Source organism: Melanostigma gelatinosum, assembly GCF_949748355.1.
Source record: "Melanostigma gelatinosum genome assembly, chromosome: 6".
Taxonomy (NCBI): Eukaryota; Metazoa; Chordata; class Actinopteri; order Perciformes; family Zoarcidae; genus Melanostigma; species Melanostigma gelatinosum.
The window spans coordinates 6,288,979-6,311,534 of NC_136639.1; the positions used below are offsets into that span (position 1 = coordinate 6,288,979).

Sequence of the window (22,556 nt, forward strand, 5' to 3'; positions counted from 1 at the left end):
GCTAACTAAATATGAATACCTTTATTTGAATTGCCAAAAGATGTGCCAATATATCAAGATAGACGATGTCACCTGTAATAATAGGAAACATTTTTAGACGGACCTTTATACCACAAATAAATGGGATTTTAGCAAGGAGACAGAGTCACATTTAAGGCAAGTGGCAGTCTAGAATCCAACTACTTCCGGTCAAATATGTCTCTGATTTCACAGTTAAAGCACAGGTGTCTGGTGTTATTTTAGTTTTCAGTTTTTTTGGATGATCAAATGAAGGAAAGCATTTAAAAATGTATTTTAAATGTATGTTAATGCGTAATTAATTCATGTTTCATCGGTTACATTCACGTAAGAGTGTCATAACGTAAAAAGAGGGCCCCTCTGTGCACGGCACTAATAATCAATTTTATTTTGAAGGCTAAATGGCTTTCGACGGAAGTGATGTAGACACATTGATGGGTTGGTGGAGCGGAAGCGACACAAACCAGAGTACTAGCGGGAAAAAATGGCGGAGTATTGTGGCTTCTTCACGTTCTCAACATCAGCAATTGAAAATGTTGAATTATAAGCCTCATTCGATGTTTATCTGGATGCGTGAGTGCATTATTCGTGGTCGTTGAGTATTTGTGTAAGTTGTATTTGTCCACTTTGTCTTTTTCATTGCTTTGTTAAAAGAGTTCGTACCAGTTTGTCTGTAAAGGGGCTGGACTCTCCCTACGTTTCCGTCCTGTTGAACATGCCTGACCGAGGTCCTAAGTTCTTTCCAGTGCCATTGTTGTTCTGCTCTTCAGTTGATTTTCCTTTAACACTCAAGAAGTGCGATATATCTTTTGTTGTCATTTTTAAATCCCCTTGGAAACCCCCAGTAGTGCACGTGACTTTAACAGTAACGCTAGTAATCAAAAATATGTTGCTTATTCTGTACGTTGAACGATGCAATAATATATGCTTTCAATCCTCCAGGTTTGTCACAGCGGTGTCTTCATATGGCTCTGTGTCTAGAGAGGAATACACAATGCAAGAAGGTATTTATTACAGTCATTTTTCTGATATTGTGTCAATGTAGTGCATGCAATTAAGTTGAGTATTCAACATAATCTTTTATTTACCCCCTCAGAGTCACTGAACGTTCCCACCTCTGGCTACAGTAAAACGAATCAGGTTTTCAGTCAAGAACCTCCAATCAAGTATATCAAGTGTAGTCGTTGTATACTCCTCTTCAAATCCAAGGTCTACCTTTTTGAACACATCAACAAAGTGCATGGCTGTGATGTAGATGCTGCTCTCAGAGAGGCTGGTTTAAAATACGCGGTGACTGACAAAGACAAAACTGACAGCAATAGCAACAGTGCAGAAGATGATTTTGAATGCCAGCACTGTGATTTTAAAGCTTGCAGTCGGGACATTTTAAACGAACACGAGAGACAATGTCACAAAACATCCGAAGATGTTATTGGAAATATAATCATTTCTGAAAACCCGGATACCAGCATAATTGTCATGTCAGCTAACCAGCACAGTGACGCTGCAGGAGCAAAAGAGATTTCCTCTGTTATTTCTGTGATGTCTACCTCAAAATCGAAATGCACGCTTAACTCATCAAAGGATCTTAAGACGTACAAGCGGCCATTGCAAACCATTACCAAGTACTTTGCGGTATCATCTGGATCAAATGGGAAACCCCCAGTGGACTCAGCTGAAAGCCCACATCTTCTAGACAGCACCAAAGGAACCATCCTTTTGAAAGAATCCCCCTCCAGCTCCAGCCCAAACAGTAGTGGTGTGTTTAAAGTCACTGCAAAGTCCATGAATGATATCGCCAGTATTTCTCACCGGTTTTTGCTAAATGACCAACTTATAAATCGTGACCTGAGTGCACCAAAGCCCAGTGAACAATCCAGAGAAACAGTTCCTGACAACATTGGTAAAAGGGCAAACAGTGAAATCTCAAAATGTCCTGCTAAAAAAGCAAAGTCAGAAAAAGAAGAGCCAAAGCTCCCACAGGAAGGACAACAATCATCAAGCAACACAGAGTTTTCGTTTGACGTTAGCGAAGATGAAGAAGAAAATAAGCTTTGTCTCGTCAATGGAGACCCTTATGTGAGATATAACGCTGCTTACATTCAGGATCCAAGTGATAGGAGTGCTATCTTTCGTTGCCTGCAGTGTCCAGTTGAGTTTGTAAGTATAGCTGACCTCAAGAGACACTACAGTGAAAATCACCCAGAGGCCCCAAATGTATTGACGGTGCAATCACGTGATCTCAGTTTGGTTTTCAAGTGTTTTTTGTGTGTATTTTCCACCAACTTATTGAAGCTATTGAAAAAGCATTACAAGGAAAGTCACCCAACTCGTGAAGTGGAGAATGCCTTGCTGTACCGCAGAAATTCGGCGACTGAATGCCAAGACGGATCAACTCGGTCAAATATAAGTGACAAAGCACAGAGTCCAGAAAGACCAGGAGGGATTTCTCCTGAAAGTGCCTGTACACCATGTAAGGGAGTCCAAAATACCCCCTCAGCCCAACATCCCAACTCCACAGGAGCAGATGTGGCCTTGTACCATTGCAACACATGCACGTTTAGTCATAAGTCAGTTGTTGTTATGCATGTCCACTACCAAAAAAGACACCCGGGTCAAGAAATCACAATAGATAAAATCAAACAGTCAGCTTGTGTCGCGTCACGCACAACATCACCGATGGCGCCAGACAAGTCTCCAAACTCTGTGACAATAACAGAAAATTCTGCACCTCAAACGGACATCACGGATTCTTCTAAGACAGCAAAAAACACAGCTGAGCAGTCGCAGCGTAAGTGCACATCGGAAGAGTCAACGACTCGTTCAGAGTCTCCCAAAACCAAGAAAGTGGAATCTGTACTGGAGACTGAAGACGAAAGTAAATGCAAGGAGTTGCCCAAAAAACGCAATCGGATGTCTACTAGAATGGGCAAGTTATCCGGCATTTCTCCAAGCGGATTGTTTTACTGCCAGTTTTGCAGTTATTCAAGTACCAATATCAAAAGCGTTCTTGGTCATCATAATGCAAAACATTCTCTGTATGCACTAACGTGTATGGAAGAGATCATATGTTACAGTGCTCAGATGCAGAAAAAGAAACTCAAAAGTACAGCTGAGGCCTCAGCAACGATTGCATCTTCTGATTCTAAAACTAGTAAACAAGTTGAGGTACATGGTTCAGAAGTTCTCCATGACCAGGATGATGCAGCAGACGCTTCTGTGGCTGAAGATAATGCTTATGCATGTGCAGAAAACTTGTTTTACTGTCAAAAGTGCAACTATGGAAATCCATCGATAAAAGGTATCGCAAACCATCAACTCGGAATTCACAAAAGCCTCCATTACAGGAGGGTATGTATTATTGAACATACAGCTGTGATTCGTGATCAAATTGAAAAATCTAAATCTCAAGCAAAGGAGTTCTCCTTTTCTACGGGTCTACCTCTTCCTCTTATGGGGGAGGGAGACGAAGATGTGTATTTCTGCCACTTTTGCAACTACAGAAAGAGTACGGTGGACTATGTAGTGCGGCATTACCTCAAAAAACATAGTGGGTTTATGGTTAAGGGCGAACTAATCCGTCTGTATACCGCTATGGTTCGCGAAAAGACAAAGAAACTACACTTAGAAACTGCAAACCAAGAAGTCAGTCATGCATCCCCAGAGGGGAAAGGAAATGAAAAAATAAAGATGGTTGGCAAATCCCTCCCAGCTTCAGCGTCACCCTCAATGACAGCCTCACAACCACAGAGGACCCTTCGTTGCTATAGATGCCCATACAGCACTCAATATGTGCAGGCCTTAAAGAAGCATATATGGAAAGTCCACAGGGCAAATCGCTCAATCACAGATGTTTTAAGAGTGTGTTTCAAACAAGGAACTTTACAGACGGGGTATCACTGTGACGTGTGTGTTTTCTCTCACGAAAAAGCGGCAGCAGTCCACGAGCACTACAGGGAACAACACCCAGGACGTAGCCCAAGCCTCGAGTACGTGACTACTCGGTTGTATGTCGGCCCCGATGCGCATCCTCCTAAAAAGAAGAAACCTCAAACGAAGTGCACCGACGGTATTAGTGAGGGTGATGGCACTGATGGCAGCTCACCATCTCAACGATCTGGACAAAATGAAACCACGAATTATTCATGCAGAGCGTGCTCATTTAAAGGTAGCTCAGTGTCGGCCATCACGCGCCACTATCGCGTTGTTCATCCGTGGTCTGTGAAAGAAGACGGTTCGGTCCTGGGTATCGTCAACAGCAAGAGACCAAGTGCAAACAGGCAGGTGGAAGACGATGATGTAATGCCACAGACATTCGAATCTTACCAAGTGCCTCTTGGATTTGTAGCAAAAACAACTTCCACATTGCTCAGTTGCCCTTACTGCCCTATAAGATTTCTCACCCAGCACGGCCTCAACACTCACTGCGGAATGAAACACCATGAAGCTATATACGAAGGTTACAATGAACATCAAGAGAAAATCCAAACACGCATGCAAGTCTTCAAGTGTCCACATTGTACCTACGTGAATACCCTTCATCAAGGAGTTCTCAGTCACTGCCATATGAAGCACCTTGCCCGCGAGCCCAGAGCGGACAGTCTTCACGCGGATGAAGCACAGCTATCTAAGTGGCTTGACTGTTTGAAGAGTAAAGGTCCTGTTGATCCTGGCAATTTCAGACTTCGTGGCTACATATGTGAAACCTGCCAACAGATCTGTGCAACGCAGGAGAAACTGGATAAGCACTGTGAGAAGGACCATACTGAGACCGTTCCAAACGCCGTGCCAAACGCCGTTCCAAACGTCGTTCCAAACGTCGTGCCAAACACCGTGCCAAACACCGTGAAACCAGCCCCTAAACCATCGTCCATGGGTAAAATAAAACAATACAAGACTCTAAGCAATCGGGGATTAGTGTCACAGTCTTCCTTTTTATGTAAGAAAATCTATACAGTGATTAAATGCCAGTACTGCCGTTATAGTTGCAGCACAAAAATTGGGATCGACCGACACGTGCGTGTTCAACACAAGACGGCATCTGTTTCTAGGCCTCAGGATTGCGTGTACAAATGCGTTCTGTGTTCCAGTTCCTATTACATGAAAGTACTACTTGGAAGCCATTATGTTAAGAAACATGGAAGGGACAGCTTCTTAAAGTACTTTGCACCGGTATACAAGCAGGCCCAGGAGAAGCAACCATCAACATCTCATGACCGCCCTTTAACTCCGACACCAGAAAACACTCCAGAGGCATGCAAAAGCAGCACGACGACAGAGGAAAGCAAAACAATGTTAGTCTACAGGTGTCCAACTTGTCCCTATGTGAATACAAGCTACCATGGCACTCTCACTCACTGCCAAATGAAGCATCCGACCCTCGTTGCCAGGGCAGATGAGCTCCAAACAGAAGAAATACTTGGAACCAACTTGGTCGGGTGTACGGTTGGAAAAAGTGCGACTGAAAGAGGGTACATTTGTCAAATGTGTCCACTAATTTATCCAACAATGAAGAAACTAAAAAGCCACTGTGAGAGGGACCACCGTCAGGCTCTGCCAGCAGCTCCTGAACATTCAGCTCACATTGAAACTGAGAAACCACCTGATCTCTGCTCTCAGGGCTCAGCATCAGAGGCGGCTTTAAAAAGCAAAACATCAACAACAGAAAATGGCCTCCGTCACCAGAGCACCGCTCAGACAAACAAAATGTCCGTACAGAACAAGGCAACACTGTACAAGTGCCACATGTGTAGCTATAGAGGATTCTATCGAAGATACCTGCTATGTCACTACAAAAAGACCCACAAATTGGATCCACTTACGACACGCAAGCTGCTACAGAAGTATAACAAACGCAGACAGGCCTGGAAACAGCCCGAAGCTGAAGCTGAAGCTGAGGAGGGAGTGGCCATCAAATGTAGGAAGTGTCCGGAGTTGATTTTTGACTCCACCCAGCTGCTCGTTGCCCACTATAGTACTTTCCATAGCTCAGATTGCATATTGGACTTCACGGTGTTATCCCGAGGATTAAAGAAGGGTAGTACAGGTCTTTACAGATGCATCCACTGCAATAAACAAATGAATGGAGTTAGAAAGCTGTGGTATCACCTGGATTGCCACAGAGAGCTGGCAAGAAAGAGAGCAGAGGCTGCAACGGCATTGCCGAAGGCCGAATCCATCGAGGTAAGTTGACTCTGCCAATATTGGGCATTTTACACTCTTGATCCTTTTTGCTGCATGCCTTAGCTACGCCTTGTTGACCTTTCCTGCGTTTCATTTCCAGCTCTTCATTCAAGATGAACGTCTCACGTTGGAAACTGTGGACGAACTTGCCCAGTGGAACGTGACACCGGGTCAGACCGTCACTTTGCCGCCAATCCCTCTGTCGCCACTGTCAAAACCCACGGATGAAGAGCAACCACAGCTGGAATCCAGAGAACAACACACTTGCAAACAGTGTCGGAGGACATTCATGTCGTTGAAGGGGCTGCGTTCGCATGAGCGCAGCCATGCAGCCGTGGCAGCCCTCAAGAAGATGAACAATGCACCGACCTCAGTGTTAAAGTACAAGTAAGAAGAAACTTTGGGGATCTGAAATAATGACGAGTGTCTTCAGCACTTCTTTGTGTCAGCAATGTGGTTCATTGTCTGTTTCTTTTCTCTCTACAGCATTAACAAATATGTCCTGTTCAAAGCTGGGACTATCAAGCCCTTCCTCTGTAGTTTCTGTTCCTATCGGACCACCGTCATGGGCCTCTGGAGGTGTCACTTTATGAAAGTGCATCAAGGTGAGAAACCTGCACATATCCCACCTTCGCCCAACATTCAATAAATTGATAGTTACTGTGATGCGTACTTTATGCTTTGTGCATGTTTTTCAAATAAGCCGGTACGAGTATACACTGCACCATATTAGTGAGGGTAGGCTGAATATTAGAAACATCTCTTCCTATAACCCAATACATTTGAACCACAGCTCTCTCACAGTTTCAACACACACTGAACATTATAACCTTCATGAAGGTATTCACTAGGTTTACCCAGGTCTACTTAATACAATGTCAACTGAGTGTAGATGGTTGCAGCTCTCTGCTTGCTGAGATTTTGACCAGGATGGTTTATTATCACTGACGTCTAGCAACATGTTGTTAAATATGGGCTGTTGTAATGAATAGCAGTCTCTGCCCGTTTGAATTTACCAGATTGTGTCGCCCGTATGCTAATAATCAGTGTTGTGATATTGATACGATCTTCTGTCCTTCAATCCATGTTTGTACCGCTGATGAATGCTCAGATGTCATGATGGAACCTGCTGACACTGACGACCAGCATGAGGAGGACGTTCAGAGGGCCGACACGGAGCCCTTTAACTCATCAGAGGAATTGAACTATTGGCCTGAACCTGATGAAAAACCTGACATTTCTCAAAGCAAGTCATCCCGATTGTGTTAATGTATAATGTATTCATAACTTTTTTCAGTAGTGGCTATACTGAGATTAAACTGTGATTCATTGTACTTTGACAGAATCGCTGTACTTGGAGCCCCCAGATGTGCAGCGGCAGTTGAACCACTACAGCTCGAGGGCACAGGCTGAAACAAACGTGCAAGAAGCCAAGTTACCGGACAACCCTCTTCTTCACTGCGAGTTCTGCAATTTCAACACCGGACACCTGTCGAGTATGCGACGACACTACCTAAATCGCCATGGAAAGAAGATCCTCAGGTGTAAGGACTGCGACTTCTTCACTTGTTTTAGGTAAGTTACAACCCCCATAAGGATTTGTTTGAATGTAAAATTAATCTTTTGATTTTGCGACAGGAAAAGTTGTCTCCAAACACTTGTCACTTGTTTCTCGTGCCTTTTTTATTAGGAAAACCCTGGAAAAGCACATGGAGGAGGGTCACTCTGCAGGCCAGTCACAACCTACTCCTGAGAAAGACCTCCGCTGTCCTTTCTGCCTCTACCAGACCAAGAACAAGAACAACATGATCGATCACATCGTCTTGCACCGCGGTAGGTTCGATGCTCGACAGGATTTCGGTCTTCGCGTCCGCTTACGTTCTCCTCCGTCACATTATGTTTCCTTTTGTTTTCAGAGGAACGCGTTGTGCCGATAGAGGTGCGACGCCCGAAGCTGTCGCGTTACCTTAAAGGCGTCGTCTTCCGTTGCCACAAATGCACTTTCTCAAGCGGGAGTGCTGACAACCTGCATTTGCACATGGCGAGGCACGATGTCAAACCCTACAAGTGTCGGCTGTGCTACTTCGACTGCACGTGGCTGAGCGACTTGGAGGCGCACCTGAACGATAAGCATCAGGTGAGGATTTGTTACTAAACCCCCGTCTGTGCGTCACTCGAATCCCTTTGTGTCTGGAGAATTTAGAAAGTATCCACTGTCAGTGTACCGGAATTTTGAAAAAGTAAAGGGAATAACAGACAGTCTTTGTCTCACATTGTCAGTAGCCGTTAATATGCACGATAGAAAATAGAAGTTATTTGCTGAAGACTCCGGTGCTTGGGGGACACTGGAACTTGATTTCAATATTTGTATTCTACTGTTAGCATATATACATAGCTTTGCTTTAATTTCAGTAAACATTTAAATAAATATCCACCTAATATTCTAATGTTTATGATAGTGGCACCCAGTGCTTGATTATCGTGTCAGGAAAGCCATTCACAATTTCTTTGTTTTATTGCAGGTTGTGAGGAATCATGAGCTTGTGGGTCAGGTCAGTCTTGATCAGCTACAGGCAAGAGTTAGTAGGATGCCAGAAGAGGAGCCTTCATCTAACGTGGAGCACCACAACACTGGCAGTGAGGATGTAGAAACAGAGGAGTTTGTTACTGACTGTCATGAAGTTCCACTTGAGACACAAGCTAAAGACCCGGCAGAAAATACCACGAGGGGGGAAATTACACGACAGGCCGAGGAAGCATATCAGAAGCGAGAGCAGGCCGGAAAGAAGGAAGAAAGTACCGCCAAGAGCTGCGTGTTGGACCTTCAGTGTGAGAACGCAAAGCCAAACACTATTGTCCAAGAAAAGCGTGAGCAGGAACCAGCCCAACCCAAACTGGGAGATGGTGAGGACGGCAACGTAACGTTCACACAACAGAAAGAGGAGGCAGCAGCGGGGAGCTCGCTGACATCTGGTGAAATAGCTGAGGATGTCAGCATCTGCAGGACAGATAAGAGGGCAGAGCAGGATGAAACGGTTAAGACAGAGGACATTGAGACAGAGGTTGTAGATAATGTTAGAATTGAGCTGGTATTACTAGATGAAAGAGGCAGCACCCCTCTGTCCCACAGCCCCAAAAATCAAGTCGATACGGAGGCAATTTCAGCGCTCGCAAGGCCTCGGGGGAGTTTTGCAGTTGCAAGGCATTTGCTAACTCTCTCGTCCAAGTGTGCACAACTTAACATGAGCCCTGAGGAAAGCTTAAGGGTCTCATTTACAAACTGCAAGAAGGAACAGGTGCACAATCAGACAACCAGTGCCGAGGTAAGGGAGCCGTATGGGGAAATGCCAGTACTTGAGAATGAATATCTCAAAGAAGAAATGCAGCCTCTTGGTTGTTGCAAGGAGGAAGATGAGAGCGATCGTCTTGAGCAAAAGCGGGACGGAGAAGATGAGACGGTCACAAAAGACGATGAGAACAGATGCACGGAACAGAAACATGATGGCATGAAGACTGGTGGTTCTCCACATGTGCCCAGAGGTAAGATACGGAGTTGATGACAATGAGTATACATCATTCTATTATAATTTACAGAACATGAGGTCAGAGCACTTGCACCCAATTGTTCTTTAATAGCCTGCACTCCAGCGATGTCTTGACTCACGTCAGTCTGGATACATCAAGATTGCCCTGCATCAATGATAGGGCCCCAGCTTACTGTCATTTTCATTATCGGTTAATCAGCTTATCATTTTCTCGATTGATCGTTCAGCGTATGAAGATCTTTGTTTTGTCGGACCAGCAGTCCAAAGATATTCTGTTTCCCATCGTATGTAACAGAGAAAAGTATCACATTATCACAGTTGAGGAGTGGGAACTTGTGAGTAATTTGGTATTTTTACTTGAAAATTTACTGAAATGAAAAAATGCTTCTCTCATTAGTCAGCGGACTTAAAATCCCCCCAAAAACCAGCATTTAAACGTGTGCAAGTTCCATTTTTTCAAATATGAAGATGGTCTGCTTCTTTTTCTGTTTGCTATTATAGTAAATGTAATCTATTTTAGTGTAAGCCTGCTTCTCTTGTTCTTCAGGTGCTCTCACAGTCACTGATGGAGCTGCTGAAGTCTCATTGCCAGCAGCTACTGAGGAGAAACCGTTTACTTGTGAGTTCTGTGGACGAAACCTCATGAGCAGCTCTGACCTGCAGCATCACATCGTGCGACATGGATTATAATGTTTTTCATTATGTTGTGGACGGTTGCGAGGGCTTTCCCTATTTATTTCTTTTGTGTGGGAAGCTGTGGACTTTATTTTTCATGAACTGTCCTGGACTCTCTTACTGTGGAAATCTGTACAACCTGGTTGCAGAAACATGTTTCATGTTTTGTAGAATGTAAACCTTTTTCTATTGACATGTTTTTATGGTACAGCTCTTGTGCGTAGGATATGGTTTGAGTAACTAAAACTTAACCGAGACTTTGACTGTATAAAGTGTGACACGTTGACATTAATATCTTTAAAGACAATAATGGATATAACCATGAATATCTATCAGCCAATGCAAAGATCCTTTCTTTTTTATTGTTCTTTGAGTGTATGTGAAGATATTAATCATTAATACTGTAAAACATGCAAAACTGTTGACACTGTGAATAATTGTTACACGTAAACTGGTAACTAGACCAACCTTAAAAAACACTGATTGTGGGAACAGCTTGTGCTGCCTTCAGGTGCTGTTAAGTATTTGAACATGAATTGTTGTGTACCTTGACATCGAGGAAGTGAGTCATTTAACCAGTACTGAAGTAGTATTTTGTTTGAAATAAAGTTCTGTTAACTTTTTAAAACCCCTTGTGTTGTATGATGTCGTTTAGCCAAATTGTAGTCCAACAGTGAGCAACACCTAATTTATCACAATGCAAATTAAGCTATCACTTGTATTACTGGAACTAATAAGAGTAAGGCAGTTGACTGTGTGGGAAGAACTTAACACGTAGCTACTGTACCGGTTTGCTGTAACGAATGTTTGATTTACTCGTTTGCTTCGCCCGGGTAAATATTTACGACCAACGGACACAATTGGATGTGGAACGCGGAAATACGAGCTTCCGATGAACACCTGAAGGCGTCATTTTCGTCTGTGCGCGCTGGGTTGGGTACGACATTCTTGTCATCCAAATGTAAGAAGACACCGCTTCCTGGTGTGGACTTATAATAATGGACTGATGAGAGAGGTAGACCTGCTCGAGTCGGGTAAGTGCTGAGTGTGATCCGTTTAGATTTATACTTACGAGTCTGCACATACTGTGTAAGTATAGAAACTGTCAAATGTGGCTGCTCGCGTGGTTAAATGTCGTTGCGGTGTCCGAGGAGAGGTGATGATGATAGATATTGGTCAATCTCACTTGCTCGGTGTCATACATGGTGGAGGCAACTATTTGTCGAAAATGTGTTATTTATCAGAGGTACAGTTTTGGGACTAATTCCAGTTAAAATCTGTTTTCATGTCGGTGCGTTTACTGAGGAGTTAATAATAATTAGATCAACTTCGATCTGACATTTGTGGTTGCAGTTGTTTCCTCCTTCCTTCTTGGGCAACACCTTTTTTCGTTCTTTCCTGATGACTTACTGGAGGTAGTAAATGGATGCTAGTTGCAACTTTACTGGCATACATCTACTTTTGTAAACATCTATTTGTTTACATATAGCATATCAGAGTCACGTTGCCTTATCAACAACTTTCACATGTTTACACAGGGTTTAACTGAGCCCCACGTGGAACTAAACAACTCACCCTGCACATTTATGTGCAGAGTTCTGCTCATCAATCTGCAGATAACTAACTCACTGTATGTATTAATTGTTAATGCTTTATTTTACTGGTTTCATACTGACTCATTTTCTAGAAAGTAACTGACATGTATCTGCAAATCAGGACGTTTTCTGGTAATAACTATATAATGTGTATTAGACCCTGTTCAGTTGATACACTTCCAGTTAATTCAAGTTATTAATTAATTAGAAATATAACCTACAGTGTGCAGCAGGCCAGCTGAACATGCACAAATATATAAACAATCAAGCACAAATGTTGTCCTTAAATGCCCAATATATATTCCCATATAAATAATTTATTTCAAGGAAACTCTCAAGTAATGTATTAGGAAATTACAGACCTGTAAAAGTAAGCTGTTTGTTATACTTTCCCAAGGGTTCATTAGTCCCTGTCTTTTCCTAACATATACTGTGTGTGTTTTACGTATGCACAGGAACAGAAAAGACGCCATATTTAGTCCCAGGAATGTCAGCCGCAAACAAAGCCGCAGAGGATGGCAGCTCCTTCTCATCAAAGGTCATCAACATTGTGTTTATCACCATGCTGTTGGACCTGCTGGGGTTTACACTGATTCTACCTCTACTTCCTTCTATTTTGGACCATTATGCACAAACGGGGGTTAGTTTTGTTTTTTGAAACGATCAGTTTTTGATGATTCAACCAGCCTTGCGTCCTAATTTGAGTTGCATTTGATTGCATGTAAATTAAGAGAAATTATTATCACCTGTGACGATATTTTCAGCAGTTAAATCATCGGACTGGTTTGGAACATATGGGCGCCAGACAATAAGCTCTTGTTCCCTTGGCAAGACAGTTGCACATCACTTTCACCAATGGAGCCGGTGTTTGTAGTTTAGAAACTGACTCTGCTGTTTGAATCATGGTGTGTTTTGGACAGACAATGTGCCGAATCTGATGCTCTGTTGAACAAAGGAGGCCCTGTGTGAAGAATCTGTTCCATAAAAACCAGAACCAACTCAGTGATTAGATTAGCCGTCATGTGCTGTGTCTGTGTGTGACTCTGCATGCTGACTCATTCTGAACAGACATATTCACTCGTGTTTGTATTGTTCGCGTGTAATGTTGTATGTTCTGTGGTTTGTCTTGTTGGACAGGATGGCGTATATCAGTCTCTGCAGAGTGTTGTGGACTGGTTCAGGGAGGTCGTCGGGATTCCTATGGAAAAGAAATACAACAGTGTCCTGTTTGGAGGTATAGTGGATTGATTTCATGTTCAATATAACGTATGTGGAGCTCTACTTTTCATGACTGATTACAATTGAAATACTGCCAAGAAACTGGCCTCATTTGTTTGCTTCTCAACTTGCCTTTCAGGTCTCATCGGGTCGCTGTTTTCTCTGCTGCAGTTCCTGTCATCGCCTGTAACCGGGGCTCTGTCAGACCGTTATGGCAGACGACCCTTGCTCATTCTTACCACAGTGAGTAAAATGCCATATCACACTACTTTATGTTTTTTTTACGACTTTTCATTCGGGTCTAATTGGGTGCCTTGTGTTCCAGTTAGGGCTGATGTCCTCCTATGCGGTCTGGGCCGTTTCCCGGAGCTTCAGCATGTTCCTTTTGTTTCGGGTCATTGGGGGCATTTGTAAGGGCAACGTCAGCCTCTGCACTGCCATCGTGGCCGACTTGCCTTGCCCAAAGGCACGGAACCGAGGAATGGTAGGCACATATTTTCTTTGGCCATAACAGGAAATGTACTGTTAAGATATGGCATCCAAAAAACACCATCATGTGATGTGATGCATGCTGGAGGTTCATGTATGAAAACAAGCTCTGCTAGTTTTCATTTGAATCTCATTGTTGTGCTGTTTGCCAGTTCATAGCTTTGTAGCTCACCTTCAGGTAAATATCCTAAAATCTAACTTTAATTTCATTATGACCAGGCTATGATCGGCATTGCCTTCTCCCTGGGCTTCACTGTGGGACCTCTGATGGGTGCCTACTTTGCCCTCAGCTCCAGAACAACAGGGATTGTCTTCTACCAAACTCCAGCTCTGCTCGCCTTGGCCTTCAGCGTAGCTGATCTGCTCTTTATTTGGGTCGTGCTGCCAGAGACGCTCACAAAGGATGTCCAGGTTGGCTATCGAAACATTCACACTGACAAACTGACAAACTGAATCACTTGCAGTTTTACTCAAGTTCTGTGCAGCATGTTGTACGAGATTTACATGAGAAGATTGGTACCGCTCTCTAATGTGTGTACGGTAAATGTGAAGCTTCAGCCAGTTCGCTTAGCGTTGTATGAAGGCTGCAAAGAGGGAAACAGCTTGTCTGGCTCTGCCCAAAGTTAACAAAATACGACAACAAGCAATTTAAGATTGCGCTTGTTTAAAAAAACGGCCTATTGTTGTTTCATCTGGGGTTATGTGCCAGACTACTTCTTGGTTGAAAGCGGTATTTTCCTGACAAGACTCCAGGAAGTAATTCGACCTTTTGTCGGACCGAAGCTGGGTGGAGCTATGCTGGGAATTACCTGGTGTCATTCACCGAACTCTATGATCGAAGAACAACATCAGTGTACATTGTCCTGTCACAACAAACAGCAAACAGCAAACTTAAAGCAAACAGAAGCGTGAGGGAGCTGTCAATCCAGTGCAGTTTATACATGCCCTCAGAAAAATCCACCACGCAAGCTCACATAAAATTGAATGCACATCAAGTGACAGGAAAACATACTCATTCAAAACAATAATTCAAGGTTAAAGCATCATCACTACACACTGATTGATATATGTAAGAGCCATGGTTATTGTTTTCACTCAGTGATAAAGTTAAACACCAGTTTATTTTCCTTAGTGGGTGAAAACTTTTTTCTCACAACAGCATTATTCTATTTTAAAAGATACAGATCGTTTTTCTTGTTTCATCCTAGGCTTCATCTTCGGGGTTCGGGGACTCCAGGGTCCTCCTGAACCCATTATCTTTGTTCCATTTTTCAGCTGTTACCAGGACAAAAGATCCGCCTCCAAAAGAAAGTGGGTACTGCACATACTGAACTCCTCTGTAGGGAAAGAGGCCGACATCCATTTGACCCGTATAAAGCATGAATGAACACTGAAAGATAAAAGGTGGAAATGTCTTTACAGGAATGCAGAAGCTTCAAGCGTTGGGCCTGGTTTATTTCTGCTACCTCTTCCTGTTCTCTGGTCTGGAGTTCACGCTGAGTTTTCTGACTCACCAACGCTTCCAGTTTACAAGGTATGAACTCAAAGATAAAGCTGTGTGCTCTATCAGTTACAGTAAACGCACCCGAGTAGCAACCCTTTGATTTTTACGAGCATTTTTCTCTCACTAGTATGCAGCAGGGAAAGATGTTCTTCTTCATTGGTGTCATCATGGCTTTGATCCAGGGGGGTTATGCTCGCAGAATCAAACCCGGGCAGCATATCATGGCTGTTAGAATGGTAGGAGCATCTTCTGTTTACATGACAAAAATATGTACAGCGAAATACTCTTCATGGTGAAAAGACATGAACCACTGCTACACCTTTGTTTTCTTAATAAGCAACCACTTTTCTCATTTGTTTAGGCAATCACAGCATTAATCCCAGCGTTTATTCTCATCGGGCTCTCGTGGAATGTAACGATGCTTTACGCTGGCTTGGCGTTATACTCATTTGGTGAGCTCACTTTATATCGTATGTCCGCTTAACAGAAGTTACGCCATTTATTATACCCAAGGATGTGTGATATTAGTTAAATGTAACTGATAAACAATGGCTGGTAATATTAGAATACCTGAAAAATAAAACACAACATACAACCAATCACACATTACAGTTCGTATGCAGCAGGATAATATCCATAGACATGAAAATGTAAAACATGACATATAGCTACATCGAGAGAATTTATTTATTGATGTTAAATGCAATGTATTGTGTGTTTACATTTTATGTCATTTATAATTTGTTTATTTTTGTGACAGCGGCTGCAATAGTAGTTCCATGCCTGTCGACGCTTGTCTCTGACCACGGTGAGCCTCTTTATTCGTTAATGTTCATGGAAACTCAACCCATTTTGATTCGAGTAGAATGTGCATGTTGTTACTGATTATCTACTGTGGATATTCCTCCAGGGTCGGCCAATCAGAAGGGCACAGTGATGGGAATTCTGCGAAGTTTGGGCGCCCTGGCCAGAGCACTGGGACCAGTTGTGTCATCCTCCGGTAAGGAAGGCAGATGGCAGTAATAACATCAAATGCTGCTGAAATTTGGTGACAATTTGTGAAAGATTAGGCAGCACACACAAGCCACTAGCTCTTTTGAGAGAATAATCTTTGAATTCCTCAGTTGTAATACCTCATTCTGAAGAAATAGCATGGAAACTGGGCATGGTGTCAATTTAACGGTAAAAATTGTGTTTGTGTTTTCTTCACAGTTTACTGGATAGCTGGAGCTCAAACCTGTTTTCTTCTCACATCAGCCTCTTTCATTATTCCTCTGGCTCTCCTGAGGACAGCCGGAAGGCTGAAGGATGAGTGAGAGACACAACGCCTTGACAGAGCCTCTGCTTGCAGAGACATTTTATAGCTCATATGAATGTTATGATGTTTACATCTGCTGGTAAAACAAGCACCTGTGTCTTACTTTGACACAAACAAAAATAATGATAAGATGTATGCTTTCTGCACTGTTTGCCATGCATCATCACATGGAACAAAATAATGCAAGAAGACAATGCACATGCCCAAACCAAGAGATGTTACTGTATTGTACAAATTAGGGTATTGCCTTTGAATGTGCAAATTTAGAACTGCTCATAATGTGAAATGTATGGGTTAGAGTGGGGTACAAATAACATTTGTGTTAATAGATATACTTTTATAATGCAGTATTTTATCACACACTCAGATTTTATATTTTACGAAGCAACATTTTATTTTAGCTCACTTTAAACATGTGGATATTATATTTTCTTGCTTTAAAAAGACAATAAACGAGTTAGTCAACATCTGTGTATGAAAACGAATCATTATTTTACTTAAAGATTGTACAAAAGGGTTTTAAATAAACTTAATTACAATGGTGGAAAGTAATCAAATACATCTTCTCACGTAAACACTTTGAAGTAGGCTGCTTGTACTTTATTTCCATGCTGTGCTACATGATACTTTGACTCCACTGCATATAGTTTACTCGACAGCATGTATATTTTGCTGCTGTTGAAGATGTCACATAAATCCACCCAACATTATAGACAAGTAAAAATCCACCTACCAGCTGCAATTTTAAAATACTACTTGCATATTTATACCTAAATAATTATTATTATCAAAACATTCTGCATAAATGATATATAAATTAAAAAATATGGAATTACAGGAGTAAAAGTGTCCATGCATCATTTGTCCTGTCTTGCCCTATCGACAAGACATTGTACATCATTAATACTTTTAATTAAATGAGTATTAAAAGTATGAGTATATAACACATTTAGGATAAATATATAGTTCAATATGGTATGTGTGGTATTTTTTATTTATTTATTACTTTTTGTTTGTTTTGTTTTCGGGAAATATTCTAAGTCTATTGGCTGGTCAGAAGGTGGCGCTCATGTACCAATAAACTGGATGCCAACCACCGAAGAAGAAGAAGAAGAAGAAGAAGCAGCAGTAGCAGTACAACTGTGACCGATAAGCCACCTGTGTAATGGCTAGTCTCCGTTAATGGTTTATTTTCTCTAGTGTAACCCACAGTGTAAGTTTGTTTCACTTTATTGCGTTTCAAGACAAGTTAACGTTGATACATATCGTTTGAAATATCTCGCGATAACTTAAGCTAGCAAATTTGGTTTGTGGCTAACACACACATGTACAACTGTCATGGACAACAAATGGACTTCGTAGTGTAATTTTGCTTCATAAGAAAATACAAAATAAAAACAGAAAGAAGCTGCCAGAAAGTCTGGCGTTCAGTTACGGCAGTTGTGAAGGCTGAGGCTGGGTGGTTATTGTCTTTTAATAGTTTTCTCTTCATAAGTCTCCTTAAAGACAGCAATTTATGGAGGATGGAGATGTGGGACAACCATGTCAGTTTGTGTGTGATGCTACAGCTGTAGTCTGTTTGTGAGGAAGTCTAATAACCAGGGGCACATCGTGGTACACATGCCCAGATTGCTACATTTAAAACTCAGTTTCACTCGGGGAGATTTTGTTGAATGCCGAGCTGAAATCAGAAAACACAAATCTGAATTTGGTGTTTTTATTTTCAAGATGTGTGGGAGCTGAGGTGAAGACAGCATTACACATTACCATCTCAGTGTTTGTGCAGCTGATTCACTCTGACACAAAAGGAATGCCTGTTGCAGCAAATCAGTCCTCCTTTGTGAAAAAGCCATTGACAAGCCATTGTGTGTTTTCATTTGTGTGTTAGAGAGGACATTACCGGGGAAACACCATGTTCCCAGCCAAGCTGACCAGCCAGTTGACTCTGAACACCCTGAGGAGGATTCATCATGGAGCTCTTTGCTCCCTGTCCAACGTCTTCCTTCACACAGAAGGAGGGAGGACTGGAGATGGGACGAGTCTCCACTCAGATTCCAGCGTGTTGAAGAGAGGACTTTACGGCCAGAAGGTTTTGCACCCTTCACTCAGACCACACGAAACACTGCAATGTGGGAGAAGATCATTCAGTTTATCAGCTGCCACAGTTGTGAATTCAGCACCCGGTCCTGTCCAGCCGTACCTCCGGTTGATGAGGCTGGACAAACCTATTGGTGAGTACATCACATCTATCTGTAACCGAATGTTATACAAAGACTGATGCTGTGTGTGGATATAATATAAATATTGGTTTTAAAAAGTAATATTGGGATTGGTTCTGCATTATTTTAGTGCAGATGCTTGGAACATTGTCTAATCTGCATTTTGTTTGGGATCTTTCTTTGGGAGTAATTAACCCAATTGTGTAAAAACCAACTTCATGAGAATATGATTGTGTATTAGAAAACACACAATGACGTGAAGATAGACGGACTAAAAAGATTAACTTGGTTTTCAGCTGCATTATCCAAGAACATTTTCCAAAGTTTATATTAAAAGTGGTATGTGCTATGAAAGATTATTTGTATCCGCTTAAAAAAAACATATGAATGCATCCCTACGTTTATATCTGCTTTTATAACTTAAAGTGTGATGTTCTTCCCCTCACATTGCCACTCACATTGCCACTCACATTGCCCTAACCCAGTCTGTGTTCTTGCTTATACTATGGTGTGTCACGATAACTGCTTTTGTTGGAGGATATATCGTCCCAGAAATAATTGAGATCAACGATGATATTGTAATTTCGAGATCATTGTATGCCACTGATATGATAATATAAATAAAACAATAATGCAAGCACGTCCTTTCAAAGAGCAGTTCACTTATAACTGTTATGAATATGTAGGCATTGGAATTGGAATGTGAAAAAAAATATTTAAGTACCGGTATATATTAAAATAATATAAACGCGTGTGTGTGTGTGTTTTAGGGACATGGCTGCTCTACCTCCCGTGTACATGGAGCATTGCTCTGGCTGCCGACCCCGGATGCCTCCCACATCTGGGCATGCTCACCCTGTTTGGTGCGGGTGCCCTGCTGATGAGAGGAGCGGGCTGCACCATCAATGACATGTGGGATAAAGACTTTGACAAAAAGGTATGTGACGCTAATGGATAGCCATTTACATTGATAACCATGAATACCGTGTTTTCAAAGCCATGATACTGTCACTCACATAGCCACAGCAAATACCACCCTTCATACTACTATACTACGGCAAGAAGTATACATTCCCAATGTGATTTCTGAACTCACTTCATGAAAGTGTTGATGTTTTTGTGCAGGTGGCCCGGACGGCAACTCGACCCATTGCATCAGGAGAGATTTCTCAGAGGCAGGCACTGGTCTTCTTAGGGGGGCAGCTTTCACTGGCACTCGGGGTTCTCTTGTGTCTCAACTATTACAGGTACCCAGTGATCTTCATGTTGTCATGAGATCTGTGTAGTCATCAGTTTAGATACACGACAGAAACATAGATGGAAGAAATTACCAAGTGTGTAGGTTAGACAAAAAACATTAGACATTATTTCTTGTGCTGTCCCATAGTTAGATCATCGGTAATGTTGCTGTGTTTTGGGGTTTAAAAGGAGGAATGATTAAACCAAGCACAACATATTGCAACGCTCATATTTGCACCTCACTATTGTTTTAGTGTTAGGGGTTTAAACACTGGATGAAACTCTTCACCAGTTGCGTTTATATAGATACGTTACTTGCAGTCTGTTAATGTACAAGAGCAAGTACCATATGTTAGAATACAGACACACAAAGACAAAACAGCAAAGTTGTTTTTATATCTAAAGGCTCAACATTGTTTGACTCACAGTTTTCATAATGCTCTCTACAGCATAGCTTTGGGCGCTGCCTCTTTATCCCTTGTCATCTCCTACCCGCTGATGAAGAGGATCACCTATTGGCCACAGTTTGTGTTGGGTATGTACTGTATACGGTTCTCCTGTGGTGTTCTACATGTAAAACCAAGGCTGCATTCACACCAAATCATGCGTTCTTGAATGTGGGTAGTGCGTTCGGGCTGCGGAAGTGTGGCTCGCAGGAGATGCCCCCAAAAAAAGACGCGTAACGTCGGGTTGTGAAGAGTCACAACCCGACGTTACGCTACGGTGACCGGTCACGTATACAGTGATCAATGAACCATTCAAATCAAATGGACCATTTAAGTGACAACACGGCGCTAATAGTAGTAATAGTACTATATGTTTGCGCGCGCACGTAACCTGTAGTAATATGCTCGTGCGTGTGAAAACGCGTGCATGAGGAGCGTGCATTTTTTTTCACACACACATACACACAAACAATAAAATAAAAGTTATACATTCAAGGCATGCTCAGAAAGTACATGTTTTCACACCCATTATATGCAAATTAGAAAAGAAAAGAAAATGAATTCATAAAAAATGCACGCTCCTCATGCACGCGTTTTCACACGCACGCGCATATTACTACAGGTTACGTGCATGCACAAACATATAGTACTATTACTACTGCTAATCGCCACACAGCCTGGTTTTGGTGTGAATGCAGCCTAAAAATCCTTCCCATCAGCAAAACTAAAGTCGGTCTCATGTGTCTTCCATAACGTCTGTTTAGGCCTCACCTTTAACTGGGGAGCGCTGCTCGGCTGGTCCGCCGTCAAGGGCTTCTGTGATTGGTCCGTATGCCTCCCGCTGTATTTCTCAGGAGTGATGTGGACGCTGATATATGACACAATTTATGCACATCAGGTGACGTATGGGGCTCCACAGATCTCTGCTGTTCTACTTTATGTTTTATAGAAAGCAATGACATGAACATTTTCAGGCGCTCACATTTAGCAGAAAATGTGGAGGAAATTGTTCACTTTTTAACCTTAATTATAAGCGTAATGTCTAATATTGATTGTTCTCTGTTTGATAATAAGGATAAGGAGGACGACATGAAGATAGGAGTCAAATCTACTGCACTGAGGTTTCATGAGCAAACCAAACCGTGGCTCAGCGGCTTCATGGCGGCCATGATGTCAGGACTGGTTGTAACTGGAGTCAATGCTGAACAGACTCTCCCGTACTATGCTGTACTGTCCACAGTGGCCGTTCACCTAGCGTATCAGGTGAGTAACATGCTGTTGTACAGTGTAGCCTGAAGGCTGATTATTCCAGGACGTACAGTTTCATTCCACAGTGGGATGTTATCACAGTTTATCTTTTTGAGTCTCTAACATTCCATTTAATACGTGATATTTCCTCTCCTCTTATAGATTTACTCATTGGACATTAACAGACCAGAGGACTGCTGGAAGAAGTTTTCCTCAAACAGAAACCTCGGACTGTTGTTACTTTTAGGCATTGTTGCCGGCAATTTGTGGAAAGAAAGAAGAGAGACTTTGCTGCAAAACGACGAAGCGGTCAGATAAGTGCAATCAGCAGAACAATTTACAGAACATCACAATGGCATGCTACAATGTTGGGTTTTTAATTCTGGACGAAGCCCCATGAGACAACAAAAAGACGTACCAGAAGCTGTGTGATTTTAAATTTAACTTTTCAATTTATTTCTTTGCTCATGAAAACATTTACAGATTTAAAATTTCCTTTCAATGAATATTGTTGAGATTAAATTATTAAATAATACACCTCATAGTTCATACAAATATAATTCACCTCTATGTTCAAATGCTGCTAAGTGGACCTCCAGTGGCTGTACAAATAAACACAAAACAACATCATGTCTCAATAAACATGCAACATTGGGGAAATTGTGTTGTTTCTGTTCAAAGCTGCATTCAGCAATTTTTACCACTAGGGAGCTGACAAATGGCCACCGTAGGAAGTATTTACTGGTTGTTTGATTTAATTTCCAATTATTGAGAAAAAGATCTGAGTCTTTAGTTTCACTCCCTCATGAGTGACTTGTTTACTTCAGCCTCTGTCTGAACACACCCTGTCTGAGTTTAC

The 22,556-nt window shown here is 42.1% G+C and overlaps 3 protein-coding genes across 3 annotated transcripts; all 3 read left to right on the forward strand.

Annotated features, from left to right (window-relative positions):
• Window positions 1-502: 502 nt before the first annotated feature.
• Window positions 503-11,038, forward strand: LOC306778998 (zinc finger protein 462-like). Its single transcript, XM_079270738.1, has 11 exons — window positions 503-625; window positions 961-1,022; window positions 1,115-6,201; window positions 6,302-6,588; window positions 6,688-6,806; window positions 7,313-7,447; window positions 7,545-7,776; window positions 7,892-8,034; window positions 8,118-8,338; window positions 8,724-9,741; window positions 10,294-11,038. The coding sequence occupies exons 2-11, from the start codon at window positions 1,013-1,015 to the stop codon at window positions 10,434-10,436; spliced, it is 7,395 nt and encodes a 2,464-aa protein (XP_079126864.1). The 5' UTR covers window positions 503-625; window positions 961-1,012; the 3' UTR covers window positions 10,437-11,038.
• A 384-nt stretch (window positions 11,039-11,422) lies between these two features.
• LOC306778485 (major facilitator superfamily domain-containing protein 10-like) lies at window positions 11,423-16,991 on the forward strand. Its single transcript, XM_079269985.1, has 13 exons — window positions 11,423-11,455; window positions 12,472-12,656; window positions 13,154-13,250; window positions 13,374-13,477; window positions 13,560-13,718; window positions 13,943-14,134; window positions 14,932-15,034; window positions 15,146-15,257; window positions 15,355-15,463; window positions 15,589-15,679; window positions 15,988-16,035; window positions 16,138-16,227; window positions 16,440-16,991. Exons 1-13 carry the CDS (start codon window positions 11,428-11,430, stop codon window positions 16,541-16,543), a joined length of 1,422 nt encoding a protein of 473 aa, XP_079126111.1. The 5' UTR covers window positions 11,423-11,427; the 3' UTR covers window positions 16,544-16,991.
• A 663-nt stretch (window positions 16,992-17,654) lies between these two features.
• coq2 (coenzyme Q2 4-hydroxybenzoate polyprenyltransferase) lies at window positions 17,655-22,338 on the forward strand. The gene is made up of 8 exons (XM_079271144.1): window positions 17,655-17,758; window positions 18,434-18,776; window positions 19,535-19,701; window positions 19,890-20,011; window positions 20,453-20,538; window positions 21,214-21,347; window positions 21,524-21,712; window positions 21,860-22,338. The coding sequence occupies exons 2-8, from the start codon at window positions 18,458-18,460 to the stop codon at window positions 22,013-22,015; spliced, it is 1,173 nt and encodes a 390-aa protein (XP_079127270.1). The 5' UTR covers window positions 17,655-17,758; window positions 18,434-18,457; the 3' UTR covers window positions 22,016-22,338.
• Window positions 22,339-22,556: the final 218 nt, after the last annotated feature.